General features: G+C 37.8%; 1 protein-coding gene across 2 annotated transcripts in view; it reads right to left on the bottom strand.

The window, feature by feature from the left end:
• Positions 1 to 16,466, bottom strand: part of CDK6 (cyclin dependent kinase 6) — a 140,861-nt gene that overhangs the window by 14,925 nt on the left and 109,470 nt on the right. For both annotated transcript variants that reach the window (XM_027450782.3, XM_027450783.3), the window contains exons 6-7: positions 5,323 to 5,373; positions 1,261 to 1,396 (exon numbers count right to left, since the gene is read on the bottom strand). In XM_027450782.3, the coding sequence (XP_027306583.1) occupies positions 1,261 to 1,396; positions 5,323 to 5,373 (187 nt within the window). The remainder of the gene's footprint in view (positions 1 to 1,260; positions 1,397 to 5,322; positions 5,374 to 16,466) is intronic.

Raw genomic sequence — 16,466 nt, 5'->3', positions numbered from 1 at the left:
TTTTGTTCCCTGCTTTTCATTCTAATTCCACTGTTTATGTTCAGGTGATGGTAGACTTCCATTCTGAGGTTCCCTCATAAAAGCTTTCATATCATCCCACTGGGAATTCTCCCTTTTCTTCCTAGCTCTACTTTGCTTGCTGTTTTTCAAGATCCGTATCCCTGCCTTTGTCCAGCCAGCTCAGAAATTCCACTTCTCATCTTTTTGTCTAACAGTAACAACTTCCCACCTCACCATCTAGGCACAGGTATTTTTCTCTTCTTCCCTCCCATCAATGTCTCACACTCACTGAGCTCATTGACATGCTTTTGTCCTTGTTGTTCTCAAAATCTTGTTATTTTCCCATGTCTAGCTTCCATTCCCAAGCTGCCTGCAAGCACAAAAGATGCATTTCTCCCATCATTTCAAGTGTCCAGATGCAGTCCACTTTATCACAGCTGCAGTTATAAGGACAGTGGAGAATGACCTGCTGTTATATAGAGATAATTTCACTGGAGCTAGGAACGGCTTGAAGGGATGCAGAAAATCTTTCAAGATTTGCACTGACCCCACTCTACTGAGCTCAAGTGAACCAAGTTCTTTCAAAGGCTTCCAGAGAGCAAATATAGCTAGATTTCAACAAGCACAGCAAAAGGCAAACTCTGAGGCAAGACCATTCTCAATATTCAATTCCAAGACTGAACTTGAGGGTCAAGGATTCTAAAATATCTGTAGAAATATTGAAAATAATTTAATTAAATTCAATCTTACCAGCTTTACCAGCACAATTTGTTTGCTTCTTTTCAATCCTGCCATGTTTAAGAGGCAATGATTAATTGGTGAATTCCAAATTGGAAGTTTCCAGCATTCAGTAGAAGGCACGCAGATGTAATCTGCTTCTACAGCCTATTTTCTGCTTTGCACTCAGCCCACTATACTATGAAAAATGGTAGATCAGTTTCTGTACTCAGCTCAGGCTTATACCACAAGAGTGGCTGAATCAGTGACACAAGAGCAGTCAGCAAGGAGGATCAAAGCATATGGTATAAAGACATGCAGAACATGTACATGCCTGACAGTTTCCTAGCCTCCAACTATTCCTACTTTTGACACCTCATGAGTCAAAGGTGGTGTCTTTGTACTGATGTTTCATAGATTTACATGAATTTGCCTACCTGCTTTTGAGTTTTTCTTTAATAAGCTCATTAAATGGAAATATAAATGTTTCTTGGCATGTGGCTATCAATCATGTGGTTTGGAGAACAACAAACGGAAACTCACGAGAAGCAAGTCTTTGCCCAGTTCATCAATATCTGGTACAAATTTTTCAATAGGTTGTGCAGGTCTGGAAGCGAAAGCATTTCTTGGAAGGGCAACATCATTAGGCCAGTCCTCTTCTTCTGGGAGTCCAATTACACTGTGAAAGGCAAAACATAATGTCAGCTCTGGACATTTACACAGTCTTCCCTTTGTATTGAATATACTGAGTAGCAGTTTACTTTATGAGTAAGTCTTTTGGTTTAAATGAGATTAGTTGTACAGTAAGGCACTGATCACTGTGAATAGAGGGTGATGAGTGTAGGCCTTCAATGTAGAAATCATTCTGTGGCCAGCACAGTTTTCTGGCCTAGGTCTCAATTTTATGAGTCTTTTTGTTGAAAAAAGACTGAGTGCTTTGGAAGAAATTTGCTCAGCTCTTGACTGGATGGTGCAACATATGTCACTCCAGGATGATTAAAAGCAGTAAGTTTCAAAGGGGAATTGCATGCAAGGACCTTTATTCACAAGAATAGGGATTGAGAGAAGAGTATGGGTCAAGATGAGGGTAAGGCAATAAAAGGGATGTTTCATAATGCTTCAAAGCTATGTGCAGGAATTGTTGCCTAAAGTTAAACAATTTATTTGCTTCACAATACAGGTTTCAAAGTCTCAGTTCAGAAGTGGCACAGGACTCTAGTTCTTTATATCTTTACTTTCCATTGTATTTTAGTTGTTTTTTACCCTTTAATAAAATATTTGAATTTATTTTTATAATTTCTGTCTTTATTACTTTAAACTATAGAAGGTATTTAAACTCATTAAATAAGTATGCTAAGATTGCAAAACCCAAATAAATGAAATAGTAGGTAAACCTCTAATGTTGGATCATGTCACATACATTTCATGTTTTAGTTTGATTTTAATGTTTGTAGTGGTGAAATGCCAATTTCTGATGGAAATTATAGAAAAGACCACACAGTACTTGTCAGATTTTATGGAAAATCAATCTTTACAGCCTGTAAAGTTGAGATTTTTAGTTGAAATGCTGACAGGGTAAGAGGAGAAGGAACCATAAATACTTGGGTCTGCACTAAGCCCAATGCCACTAGGGAGCAGCATTGACCTTTCTTCTTACTGAGGCTGGTAAGACTGGGTGAAGCCTAGGGTCAAAAACTTTGATGTAAGTCGTATGTTACCTCACTGAATTTGGTAGAATTACACCTCTGTCTACATAGGTTTTAGATTGTAATTTGGCTCAGCTAAAAAAAAACAAAAACAAACAACACTGCATGACTAGAAGGGCAAAGCAATTAAAATCTCAGGACAATTTCACTTTAGTACATCAGAAAACACCACAACTCTTGGGAAAAGATGAGTTAAAACTGTACGAAAAATTAAATTATTATTATTTTTTATAACCACAGGTATGTCAGGAGTATGGGGCAATGCTCTTTGCCACAGTGGTTAAAGCTATGTGATTAGCTGTTCAAGGATCTGAACCTGTATTAAATGTAACACAAATAGCACCATAAGAGGATGGGGGAGTTAAATATTTTAAATAACCGTGACATTTAGCCTGCCATTCAAAAGTGTTTGGTTAGTCCCATTTTTTTAATGTTTGCATGAGAGAGCGTGAAGAGGGCAGAATAAGCACAGGCAAAACTAACAAAAAGAAATGAGGAGGCAGCCTGTCAGGCAGGTAGGGTGGAGAAGACCAAGAGTGGAAAGGAAAGATATTTTTAGTTACACACTCACGTAGTATTCAAAACTCTTAATAATGAATGTCTGAGTAGATGCCCTCACTCTGGTCTGGTAGCACTACCATTTCAGTGACTAAGTTTGGGAGTATCTTGGATGAGTTTCACCTCCTGCCAAAGGTTCAGGCCTGGTCTTGAGAAATGCTGAGTACTTTCCACTCCCATTGATCACAATGAGAGACAAGTCTGCTCACACCATTGCGGCATTTACCCTGAAATCTGTGAGGACATCCCACACGCTGACGGTGTCCTGGAAAAGCAGGAAATTGTTTTGGGCCACCTCCTAGGGATTTACCCTCAAACGCAGTGGAATTTTACCTGACGCAGATCAGAACGCACATGTAAAACAAAGGTAGACCACAGCCCGATTATCTGAAAGAATACATCAGTCCAGCATGCATGAAAATCCTGAAACTACTTTCTGTCCAAATTAGTCTGGAGAATGACTCACTACTGTAGAAAGAAACAATCCTCCTACAAGAAGAACTATGCCTAACTGTAGGGGGTTCTCCAGCTGTGAAAACACAAAATAAACACTATTTAGCATACCCCCCCCTCACCCCCAAACCCAAGCAAGAGACTTTTGAACTATTTAAGGAGAACTGCACAAAAAGAAACAAAAGCAAACTTTCTCTTTAAATAAACGTGTAATAAGGAATTTATTCTAAAATTAGCACGGCATTTTCTTTTCTTGATGAATTCTTTTCTGCACAGGTAATCTCGCCCCCTAGGGATGAAAAGATCCCATCGGAGGTTGCTGCTATCAACCCCATTTAATCCTATCCCAATTAATTTGGATTTTTCTCCTTTAATGTAATAAACAAATAAAAATCCTTTAAATAAACCACGGCTATGTCTTTATTATTATTGTTATTATTATTAAAAATATGTTGCATGTATCCAAACTGTCTTTGTTTAATAAAGCAGAATTTTGTAAGACTAAAAGAGTAGCTTTGGCAGAAGAAGAAAAAGTAAACTTTAAGGACTGATTTTTCTGGATTGTGCAGGAAGAGCTATTCAGCGCATGACAAATTAACCACGCAAGTGAGTCACATACACTGGTATGGTATGCAGGAAAAGGAAGTCAACTGTGTGAAATCAAGACCTGCAATTTAGGAACCTCATATTAAATAATGAAAATCCTTAGAAACAAATCTGTTATGATTTGTGAACTGGAAACATGGCTAAACAAAGAAATTCATTATTTATTCCAATTAAGCTCTTTTCCCTAGAAATTTTACTATCTTGTCTCTGAAATAAGTTTGAAAGAGTAATGTTTCAGCCTTCTCTCTCTCTCTCTCTCCGTTTCTGCTTTCATGCAGATCCCTAGATTCCTGCAGCCCCCCCATATAAAAGGGAAGACAGAGGTAGGTAAACGAGCACTCCTTCTGTAGCATGGGACCAGCTGTAGATGGGTCTGATTTCCTAATGACGTGCCGTGTACATTGGATCTTAAGTTTACACAGTTCTTATAAATTCAGAGCCATTCCTTGCTCTGAAGAGCTTTTATGAGAAAAAGAAAGGTATATTCCTACTTAATTATCATATTGGTAATACCAGCCATTTTATTTTATTTTTTAATAAGAACATAATTTTGAAGAGAGTTAATCTCTCTTAAGCATCAGAGATTTCATAGCCTCTCCACCTCCTCAACATATCCTATTTATCTGAAGAAGAAAAACACAAACTCCTAGAATTTTAAAATGGTTTTAAAATAAAGCCAATTAGTTAATTCCAACCAAACATATTGTATGCTGATATTGCTTCTGCTTTCACAATTATCTGGACTGTTACACATTTTAACAGGCTGTGCAATATTTTTAATAGCTACTTTCTTATTTCTTATGCACAGAAGGCTTTTCCATGAAGAAACTGTTGGTAAACACCTTCAGCATTTCAGTTTAATTATAGTCATAAAGGATTCTAATGTTATTTTCTGAAATCTACAAAGAAATTACTGAAAAATGAAAATTCTGCATTTTTTTTTTTTGCAAGTGAAGAGAATCTTCTGAATCTAACTTTGGGAAAATCCATGAATAGTATACACACAATATGTTTAAGAGATTTAAAAAGCCCCAAACAGAAGTTTCTCATAACTTCCTGATGATGGCTGTTAGTTCTGCAGAATTATATTCCATATTGTTGCTTCCTCCTCCCACTCTAACACAGAATGAACGGAAATATCAGGTTGCATAGGGTAGCAATAGGAAATATGTTCTAGGAATACTTTGTTCTAGACACATTATTGCATTAAAAACATGTCAAAAACCTCACAATGTTTCAATATTAAGCAGATACTGACATAATGCAACTAGATATTACTTACTCAAAGATTTTTCCTAGCTGATCAACATCTGAATTTCCACGGAAGAGTGGTCTGAAAAAAAAAAAAAAAGAAATATTTTTAGTATGTGACTTGCTTTAATTAATCTAAATTTATATTTGCCATTGAGAGCTGCCAATGTAGGGTGAAAATATGGTATTTTTCTGAGACCTCACTTCTTTTGCCTTCATGCTTTATCCAGTCTGTAAGTGTACTTTTCACGTTCCTACTAAAATTGATAAAAAAAAAACAAAACAACAGGGCAGATGAAACATATTCTTGAATATGCTACTTTTGAGAATTTGTGTCCTTTAATGTGAATGAAATAAGTTTCTCTCAGCTAATATTATCCTTTAAACTATATCATTAACAAAATATTTTTGATTATAAAGAACATACTTAAACAGCTGTTTCAAGAGACAAAAACAGAGTGAATGCCATGCAATTCATTAAAATATAATAAAGATGTATTATTATGGTATAAATTCAAAATTAAATTCATTGTATATCAGATACATACTCCTAAGTTTAAAGGGTCAAATAAATGACAATGCAATTATGAAGGTCTGTAAAGAATGGAGTGTGAAACAATACAGAATTTACCTTGAAGGAGAGGAATACTTCTGCTGCATAAATAAAGATATATTCAGGAAAGACACAAATTAATAGGTGGAATCTCCAAAAGCGTTCAGAAAACACAGTGACTAAAAATGCTTTCAGAGAGCGGTACACGTCTTCTTCTCAAAGTGCAACTTAAAATATCTTTACAAAATACAATCACCCCATAATGCCTAAAATATGAAATTCAGATTTGTACGGCTACATGGCTATACTGTTTTCTTTGCCTGGAGTACAGTAAGGTGTGATGAACAGTGCAATTTTATGTCTAACCTCCCAAGAGATTCCAGCAGATTACTGGTGGCTGATTAAGGATCCAGTCAAGACTAAGGACACCTGTGAAGAACAGGCCCCTGATGCTGCGTACCATTTTCATTCAACAAGATGTGGTCATACACGGTAGATTACTCCAAGAAATGCAATCCAGACATGCTGCAAACTGAAATATTAACTTGGGTCAACTAGTAGTCAGGCTACACCTCTCTTTTGGAGTACAGCGCAAGCTGTAGATTATGGTTACAGTTTCCCAAACTAGTCAATGGAGGCAGGAGGACTTGACAGACCATGCACATGCCCATGTTTTCACTCTCAGGCTTTGATTCTGAAGAAAGGTTAATTCTCCTGCCTCTCTCTGCATACTCCTTTTCTTCTTTCTGATAAAGGTCCTTAAAGGCTGCGATAACCAGAGATCTTACACTTTACAAGAGAAGACCTCTCCCATCTACACTGGGACAACAAGAAGTACTCAGATATGGTCCATCGTCTCTCATTGTCCGCATGCAGGAGCAGCTGTATGATTTGGTCTCCTGTTGCCAAGCATGCATTAATTATGAGAAATGGTTGTCATACATCTTGCAACTCCCACACGGACAGTAGAGCTCCATGTCACTGCTCATCTGTGGCTCAACACCAAATATACCAAGCAGACCCAGTGAACAGTGACAGTTCTCAGACATAATAATGCCTGCAGAAATCTGTGCCACCAAGAAAAAGAGCAAAGCAATAACTGGAATACATGCTGATGAACTAAACGTGCATTTTGCCTCCATACCTGCCATCCAGGACATGTCCTATCAACTTACACTGCAAGCTGCTTTGGGCAGGGACACTGAGAGGACAATTTCATCAAGACCAATTTGAAACCATATGACACCAGTTTAAACTGACGGGCTAAAATGTGGTAGCCTGTTCAAGGGCTTTATTTACTATGACTCTGAATAAATGATAAATAATGGCTGGCACTGCTTTTCAGATATTCACGATATTTACTAACAGCAGCCTCTTTGACAAGACTGTTTCAACTCATACTTAGAGGCTTCTGTACTTTATAAGCTTCAAGGTACTTGGCAATACTGATTTCTAGAAAAAAAAAAAAAAAAGGAAAAAAAACTTTTCAGATATAAGCTTCTACTTCTACTGTCAGTTTTGAGCCTGATTTTCAGGATGGTCAGTAGCTATAATCCAGGTATTGTTTGTGGCAGCAGATACTATCTTTATCTTCCAAAGTCAGACAACATGACAACCTTAGAAGTTTTTTGAATGACTTCTTAAAATTATGAATATACATTCTTCATTACTCTGAGAAATTCACTTCAGCTGTAGCATTAGAATATTGGGGCCCTTTAAACTAACAAAAATACACAATCAAATAATCCTATCCATGCAAAAGGAAAGCAGATTTAGTGTTTTAAAATGTATGCTGAACCTTGTGTTAATGTGAAAGCTTGGCAAAGTCAGCTTTGTTCGCAAATCACCTTAGGCAGTGTCATGCCAAAACAAGTATGATTCTTGGGATTTTTAAGAGAGGTTTTTCCCATCGCTGCTGCTGTCTCAGATTCACTGAGGGCTGAAGAAAGAATTTAAATTCTTTTGAATATGTAATTATACAACACAAGGTGACCTTCCAACATACTTTGATATTTCATCATAATGAAGCATTATTAATTCATCTTTCAGACTCCTATCCATCCCACCATCATGACTACAGCAGAATGCCAACTCTAGGCTAGGCACCACTAATGTAATGAAATTTGCCTCATGAATTTTGGCTGGCAGTTCAATTGGAATATTGGACGGATGATTGGGGAAGTAGATCCACTTAATCAGCAGCTGTATGAAGAACTCATCTCACATTTTGGCGCTAGTTAGTCTTTACCAATGAGTTGCCAGCACTGCAAGTCCAGTACACCATGTATGGGAAGTTCTACCTCAAGCTGATAATTTTTTAATGCTACTCTTAAAGGTGGATGGTAGCTCTCCCAGTACCACTGAACTGGGAGCACACCCAGCAGCCACAGAAATGTAAAATCTCACCTTTGTTCTTTGTGTCTTTCACTTGACTCACTCACCCACTCACTCCCTGAGGTTTATTTATGCAAACTGAATCCAGAAGTCCTTACTTGGGGATATATTCTCCTCTCTGTGATGATAATCTGTGTAAGACTGGTTACACTCTGAAAGATTGATTTTGTAGAATTCCTTCTTTATTACTAGAGAAAGGCATGGACCTAGCTCTGTCTCCTGTGACAGAAGCTGTGTTTGTCCTCTGACTTCAACAAACTCCTAAAGTCTGTGTATGCGCATCTCAGGAAAGAGGGATATTTTCATTTCCAGTGGAGGAAAGGGTTATACATGGGAATACACTTGGCTTCTGCATGGTTCCTTGATCCTCTTAACCTTCTCTGACTTTGCTTACTTCAAAATCCAGGGCTCCAACACCATTGCTATTACAAAAAACACAACTGAACAAGGAAGAATATGGGACAGAAAAAAATTATGCTGCACCAAAAAGCAGATTTAATTTCCCTATTAGCTCAAGAAGTCTCAAAGGCTGTCTTGATCCCATACTTTTTTATTTTTGTTGGTTGCTGATTTCTTTTTTTTTTTTTTTTTGGGGGGGGGGGGGGGGGGAGGGTGGAGGTGGAGTAGGGGGAGGAGAAGTGGAGAGGGAAATGATTCAGGGCATCTACAGGTGTCTGTCTTATTTGACCAGTCCTTCTCTAGCTCCTTGGAGCTAGACCTTTATCCAGTGCTTCTCAAAAGAAGCTGTCCACTGACTGGAGGAAAAAACTTTTCATTTCTAATCTGGGATCAGAGTGCCCTTAGCCTAGAGATGTGAAGGTGAGTTGGAGACATCATATTATCCTATCCTGATAAAATAAATGAGTCAATGAGCATGTATCTCTGCGAGCTAGGAGTTATAATGGAACAAGATCCCGAGGTACAGAAAGAAGATGCACCTACACAATGAAATTGATATTAGCTATGAGTCTGCATTATGACTGTTTTCAGAGGATAAATCTACCTTTTTATATCACAGTCCAAGAGAGACAAGGAAGTACTGGAGAGAGTCCAGAGGAGGGTCACAAAGATGATGAAGGGGCTGGAGCACCTCTCTAATGAGGAAAGGCTGGGAGAGCTGGGACTGTTCAGCCTGGAGAAGAGGAGGCTCAGGGGGATCTCACCAATGTACACAAATACCTGAAGGGAGGGTGTAAAGAGGACAGAGCCAGGCTTTTTTCATGGTGTCCAGCAACAGGACAAGAGGCAATGGACACAAGCTGAAACACAAGAGGTTCCCCCTGAACATCAGGAAGAACGTCTTTACTGTGTAGAATACGAAACCCTGTCACGGGTTGCTCAAAGAGGCTGTGGAGTATTCCTCACTGGAGATCTTCAAAAGCCACCTGGACATTGGCCTGGGCACCCCGCTCTAGGTTTCCCTGCTTGAGCAGAGGCTTGGGCCAGATGGCCTCCAAGAGGTCCCTTCCAACCTCAACTACTCTGGGATTCTGTGATAACACATAAATAAAAGAACGGATCATGACATAAGGTTGCAATGTACATGTAAAACCTCACAAATCCTCAACATGTCAGCATCTGCCTATAGTTTAGCAGGACTTACACCACTAATCCTTTGGCTGAAAGGCTCTCATACTTATATTTAGCTGAACAAATTAGATTTCACCATTCACCAACTTTATGCTCTTTTCTCTTGTCCAAATGAATATACTCAGTTCACGTTGTTTCATGCTGATTTTCACCTTCACTGATTATTCCGTCTATCTGAACTGGAGATGGGTGCCTGAAAGGTTGAGTACTTTATTTTATAGACACTGTGTTTCATGTCTGTGCTACTCAGTAAAAACTGAGATATAAACATTTGCTAAGCAAGTCTCTGTGAAAAAATTTCTCCCTAGTGAAACTCTGCTAACATGCCAAAGCAATTCTAAAAGTATTGTATACAGTGACAATGCAATGACACCCCAGAGATAAATGAGGTTTAACTGTAAACTGACCACATTACTTCTAGGCTTTACTTTCAGCCTGTGGTCCACAAAGCAAAGACAGTCTGTAACTTAGTGTAAGAAAAGTTAGAATTTTCATAGGAATTGGAACTAAAGGTGTTGATAAATGCTGCTCTAGTGTACGCTGTAGTGCAGCCACAAGCAAAAAATATAAAAATTTAACTATAAGAATACATGCATTGAGGCACAGGAAAATAGTTCAGCAGTTTTCTTGTCAGTGGCTGACATTTTGAATCAATTAGTGAAATTCTGATTGGAAACTGTTTTTCAATTTCTGATACTGAGTGATTAAAATACAATAAAATGGATACGTGGGAGAAAGCTCATGTAAAGAAAAACAGCATTGAGGAGGGGAAAAGAGCAGTCAAGAAATTATTTTTCTAACCAAAACATTAGAGAACTATTATGGCAATTCTACTCTTGCCAATACAATTGCATCCAAGGCTAGATATGTAAGAACTAGATAAGTAAGAAATAGCTTCCAAAATACCTATCTGGATTTTGTCTGCTAGCCCATTAGCTCAGTGTGGTGAAAACAGCCACTGGGAATCCGATCACCTTCCTTGTGACCACAGAAAAAGAAGAAGGATAATCTCTTGATTACTGACTTGAAAATGTACAATATTCATGGCGAAAAGTCTCTATATTAACAGTCCAGATATACGAAATGAAGTTATAAAAGAACTCCCTAAAAATCAGAAGAGCATCATGGATGGGAGAGGTATAACTTGTTTTTTGGACAAGTAATGCTGAAAAGGCAGCAACAAGTGCCAGGAAGAAGAGCAGCAATTTCAGAACAGGTAGCTGCTGCTTTGAAGGCATTAGAGAGGCAAGCTGTGGAAGCTGGTAAAAGAAAGACCACTGTAATTTGACATAGTGGAAAGAAAAATACAAGGGGAAAGATTATAGCAGCAGAACATGAAAGTGGCACAGGGAATTTTTGAAGTTGGACAAGTTGTAGTAATTAAGTTTAGGAGTTTGTATGCCTGTGTGTATAATAAGAGCAACAAGGTGACGGTGAAGAAACTAAAAAAGCTAAAGCCAAGAAACATTTGCCAAGGAATCCTGGATCATACCATGGGAAACCTGCCAAGCTACATAGTCTGTGACTCAGAGATATATTTAAATGTTTTTTATTTTTTTTTCTTTCCTTTTCTATTTTTTTTTCTTTTGCTTCTTCTTCTTCATTTTTTTTTTTATTTTTCTTCTATTCCTTTTTCTTTTGCTTCTTCATTTTTTCCTTTATTTCTGTTTTTTTTCTTTTTCATTTTCTTCTATTCTTCTTTTTCATTTTCCTTTTTATTACAAAATGTGAATAGCTGACAAACAATTTTGTCAGATTCTTAGTTACTTGTTATGAAGATAATATTTTTCATTTTTAGAATTAAAAACAAGTAAGACCTAAAACTAGAATGATGAGATGACTAGAAATAACATGATCTGGACTGCCTTTGGAAACCTTTATTCAGAGGGATTATTGCTGAGCTGATTTGTCACTCTTATTCCCACCACTGGTTCTCTTTGATAGATCCCCTGGGCAAGTGTGTACTGCAGGTATGAAAAGGAAAAACATAAGGAAAATACATATATCCCTATTTAAAGATGACATTTCCAATAGTTTTCATGAATATGGTATGGTACAAAATTTTATTCTGAAGACAGGGCACAGCTGACAACATTGCATGCTCTGAACAGTTACCCACTTCCAGTCACAAGTGACTTGCCTCAGCTGTTGTGCAATTCAGAGTTCTCATTTTAAATGTAACATTTTTTGTACTTCTCCCTCTCCTTTCCCTTTAATAATATATCTGTGTGGGTGGGTGCCAGACACTGCATAGGAAGAAGTTACTTTGTGTGGAACTTGATCACAAATTGCTTAAAACTTGAAACTTAAGAAACTTCTACATATAAAAAGAAAGATGACATGGATACACATTAGGACTGAGAAAATACTGTTCAGGTAGAATCTGACAAAAAATGGATCAGACATTTTTAGTTTTGCAATAAAATAGCCAACATTTTTGACTTGAAATCTATCATTCTTCAAGTAGGATGGTACCGTAATGATGAATAACACCTTTAAGATCATTTGGACTGTATCAGTATTAAACTATTGTTAGAATCACATCTAAGGCATCAACAGAACTGCAATAATGACTATTTTCTCTGAAGTTTCTCCTGAACTTTTTGAGTATTACTCAATAGGCAACGGCAGAAAAAGGAAAACAGGCAGTTTCTGAAAAGGTGCTGCAAACTTCCAGTGCTGTAGTGTGTTGAATGTGCTCCCCTTTCCTATTTAAAATGAAGCAATGAATTCTAAAAATAAAGACAATATTCTGACCCCCAAATGCACATACAGTCGATTTCCTAAGAAGCTGAGAAAGCAAGTTGCTTTCTGAACTTGCAGATACAAGCCAGAAAAGAAAAGACTCAGTTCAGTGAGCCTCCAGGACACCACCCGTGTAGAGGTCCAAAGCTAAAAGCCATTGGTGTCCAAAAGGAGGTAAAAAGGAAAAATAGAAAATAATGCGGCTAGTGAGAGAAAACACACTAAAAAAAGATCTGGTATCATTTTGGCAACGCATTTTTGTGTTAAGATTGCTAACCAGATCACCATTCCCTGGTGTGAGTTTTCATTACAAGAAGTTTGCATGGCTTTGCTACAAATGTTTGCATTACACGATGTTGGATTTTCTGAGCATTTCTAACATACAGGTTGGCAGCCTGGTAAGAGCCAGGACTGTAAAGGGGTTCGATTCACAAGAAATTTGCAGGCAGACATACCCGTTCCCTTTGAATGCATAACTGAAAGGAAAACATTAGTAAGAGGGAAACCAAACAGAGCCACAGTGTACAGCTTTATGACCAAAGCAGCCTGCTGCATAGATTCAGTTGTTGATTAAAAATACAGCAAAGAGAAAGATACAGAGCTTAAATAAGAGAAAATATGAGCACCTTCAAAGCTCCTTTAGGAACTGGACAGAGGAAGATCCTACTCTGGGGGGCTTAACATTTGCTTGATGCTTTCCGTGTAAGTGTTGCCTTACAAAGTCCCAGCTGGCCTTGGAGCAGAAAGGAGGGCCTTGTCCCCCGCCGATGGCTTAAAAGGGAGCTTTACCACAGACATCAATGACCCCAGGATCAGGGTAAGTATGCTCTGGTTTCACAGCATCTTGTTAGAAAAAGGAGTTTCAACAGAAGGAGATAGCATGCCAATAAATAAGTAAGAAAGGCGAGTACAGGTATTATTAAATCATTGTATCATCTAACATGGGCAGATCCCATTTGTTCCTGGGCAGAACTGCTTCAGCATTCCTCATGTAACACTCTTTTTCCCCCTGGCCTTTTTTTTTTTTTTTTTAAATGGAAGAGCCTTGATAGGTTGAATGTCCTTCACTTAATCCCTAAGCACATACGCCACAACTCTCTTATCTGTGGACATTTTGCTTTTCCAGAAGATTTGTAGGTTCTTTCATCAGGGTTTATAACTGAGCAGTTATCTCAGCTCAGTGAACATGATATAACAGTGGCATTTTGAAAACTGTCCCAACATTTGATGCAAGCTCTAGAAATACGCACACAACTGGCCTTGGAGAAAGGGAAAGGCAAAAAATGTGTGGTCTTTGCTCAGAGTGCAAAAAGAAGCATTTGTCTTGTTTGTACTGACACTTCCACCAGCAATATGAATTAACCATTTGTGTGTTAAACACTCATCCCACCACTGTTAAATTACATCTATCAATACAAATATCTATCTATACATCTATTAATTACATCTATTCACAGTTAAATTACATCTATCTAGTCACTCAGCTGTTTCAAGTTTAATTGTACAACCATTCTGCATTTTTATAGCCTTCAGAAAGAACAACAGGTATGAAAAATACAACCCAGTCATGCTCTTCCCATGAACACATTGTTTTTTTGTATTCTCTCTGTTGAACCTATTTCATATCCCCTTTTAAAACTTGCACACTCCAAAACTGCTGTGCCTCTTTGCTCTTGTGCAACTGAGTTTTAGAGTTGGAGGGCAGTAGTTGACCCATGGGTTAGATAAGGGCTATCCTGTGTGGATGGATAGGAGCTGAGAGCTCCTTCCTCTCCACTTCACTCACATAAGCAACAGTGCAAATCTCTGTGCAGAATGCTGTGAACAGGCAGCATGTGTTTGCGGAGCTCTAGACAACCCTCACTTCCAGAGGTTTACGCCTGTGAATAAATTTACCCATATTTTCCTTGAGAAGATCTCAATCCTCCCTCCAAAGCAGGCCAGAGCTATTTTCCACCACTGCTTTCATTAAGCTCATAATTTATTTCTCACTTAAAAATCTAGCAGACGGCATTCCAAAGTGACACGATTTAGTCAGAGTGTGAAGGTGCTCCTTAATGCTGTATTTTAAAGAAGTATTTTTAAAATATCTGTATCACAGCCAAGGACCTACCCCAAGGTAAGCAATAGGGTTTAAGTCTGTTCCTCATCTTCATCAATTATGCAAATGAAATAAAAGCAGTCTCCTACACAAAATATCTATTGCTTTATGCATGCATGAAATTTCATTGTGAAAATCCACTCAAATCAGTATTTTCAGAGATGCAGAATTTTTTTTTTTTTAGTTTCACAAGTTTTCTGTGAATGTTCAGATGATTCTGGAAAGCTTGGCAGTTAGCATTTACTGTATACACTGGTCTAAAAAAATCTTTTAAAATTGACTTTGCTCTGAGAGTGCCTCTAACACTGGAATTAGTTTTAACCAAGGGGTTATGTAATAGATTTTCAAGTCTGAGGCCCTAATTAAAATACAATTCCTCTTTCACAATCTGAAAATATTTTCAATCAGATTGCTTTCCCAGTAAACCTTTAAACTAAAAGATTTTGTGCCATTAGGTCAATTTCTCATGCAATAAACTCTTTGTACCCAAGTGTCTAACAGTGTTATTCTTGTATCAGCTGAAAAGCATTTCACAATTGTTGCATGAGGAAAGTCGGCTCCTACAGGCAAGTCAACTCATACCTACCCCTGATTTTTCTATATCAAAGAAGAAAGTTCATGCAAAAGGAACAGGTATATTACACATTCAGTCTACCCAAAGAGACTTAAAAAATTAACATCCAAGTATATCTTCTCAGGTTTTCTAGGCTCTTTCTTTCTCAATGATGCTAAGCAAAGAGCTTGATAGACTAAAGGACACCCTGTAGATAGAAGAACGTATACTCTAAATATGTAATGTAAAATCATGAAAAAGGACACCAGTATAAGTGATACCACGTACACCAGTAAGTGATGCTTTAATTCCACCGTTACAAGTTACACATAAAATGGTACATCTATTTGACTAAGTTACTAGTCTAATTTTTATTTATTGTAGAGCTGGAAAGAGTAAACTAGAAAAGCACTAGGAAAAAAGCCTAGAAGGCCAAATCTTCACTGTCATTGGTAGCAGCACAATGGCAAAGGTGATACAATGAGGTAACGGAGGCTGAGCATTGGCACTCTTTGGTACTTCAGGAAAGAGATCCATTAGATATCAGATTTCCATATTTGAAGTGAAACATTAATGTTTTATGCAATCGAGAACATGAAATTCTCAATACAGAATAAAATCCAAGAAATAGGGAATTTGTCTATGGGAAAGCATTACAAGTTAAGAGGCAAACCCTTGGGCTTTCTCTCCAGCTGGGCTGGAGCCGCTGCTGTGTGGCAGTGAGTACATGTTTTGATCTATGATCACTTTTGTTGCCCCTGTATTAGGTGTTAATGGCACCTGTTGCACTAAGCCTCTCTAATTTTTCAGATAATCCTGAAACATCAGAAGGACTGCCTCCTACCCCATATCTCTCATCACCTTCAAGTGTAATAAAACACTCTTGGCCAGAAGAATCTCTGAAAGGGGATTACAATCCTTCAGACAAGAAAGGCAGGGAAAACACTTTTAGCACTGAGCAGTAAACTACTGTGTGAGCAGAGGTGAAATTTCAACTTCAGATTTTTTTCCTCCAGCTGCAGAGACTGAGCATCAAAAGACATGCAAGTGGATTAGAAGGATGGTGTGGAAAAATACTTTAATTTTTAGCAGCTGTGCTGACTTACAGTGAATTAATAAACACCTGCTGAAAAACTTGAGATAAGCATTAAAGGTAGAAAGAATGTATAGCAACCATGCAGGGAGAATTTGTACAATTTTCAAGGGCCAGTTAAACTAGGTATAATTTTGCTCTAAGTA

This window comes from Anas platyrhynchos, chromosome 2 (genome assembly GCF_047663525.1).
Source record: "Anas platyrhynchos isolate ZD024472 breed Pekin duck chromosome 2, IASCAAS_PekinDuck_T2T, whole genome shotgun sequence".
NCBI classification, from domain to species: Eukaryota; Metazoa; Chordata; class Aves; order Anseriformes; family Anatidae; genus Anas; species Anas platyrhynchos.
Note: the sequence above shows the minus strand (reverse complement) of the source record. Positions and strands in the feature narration are given on the sequence as shown.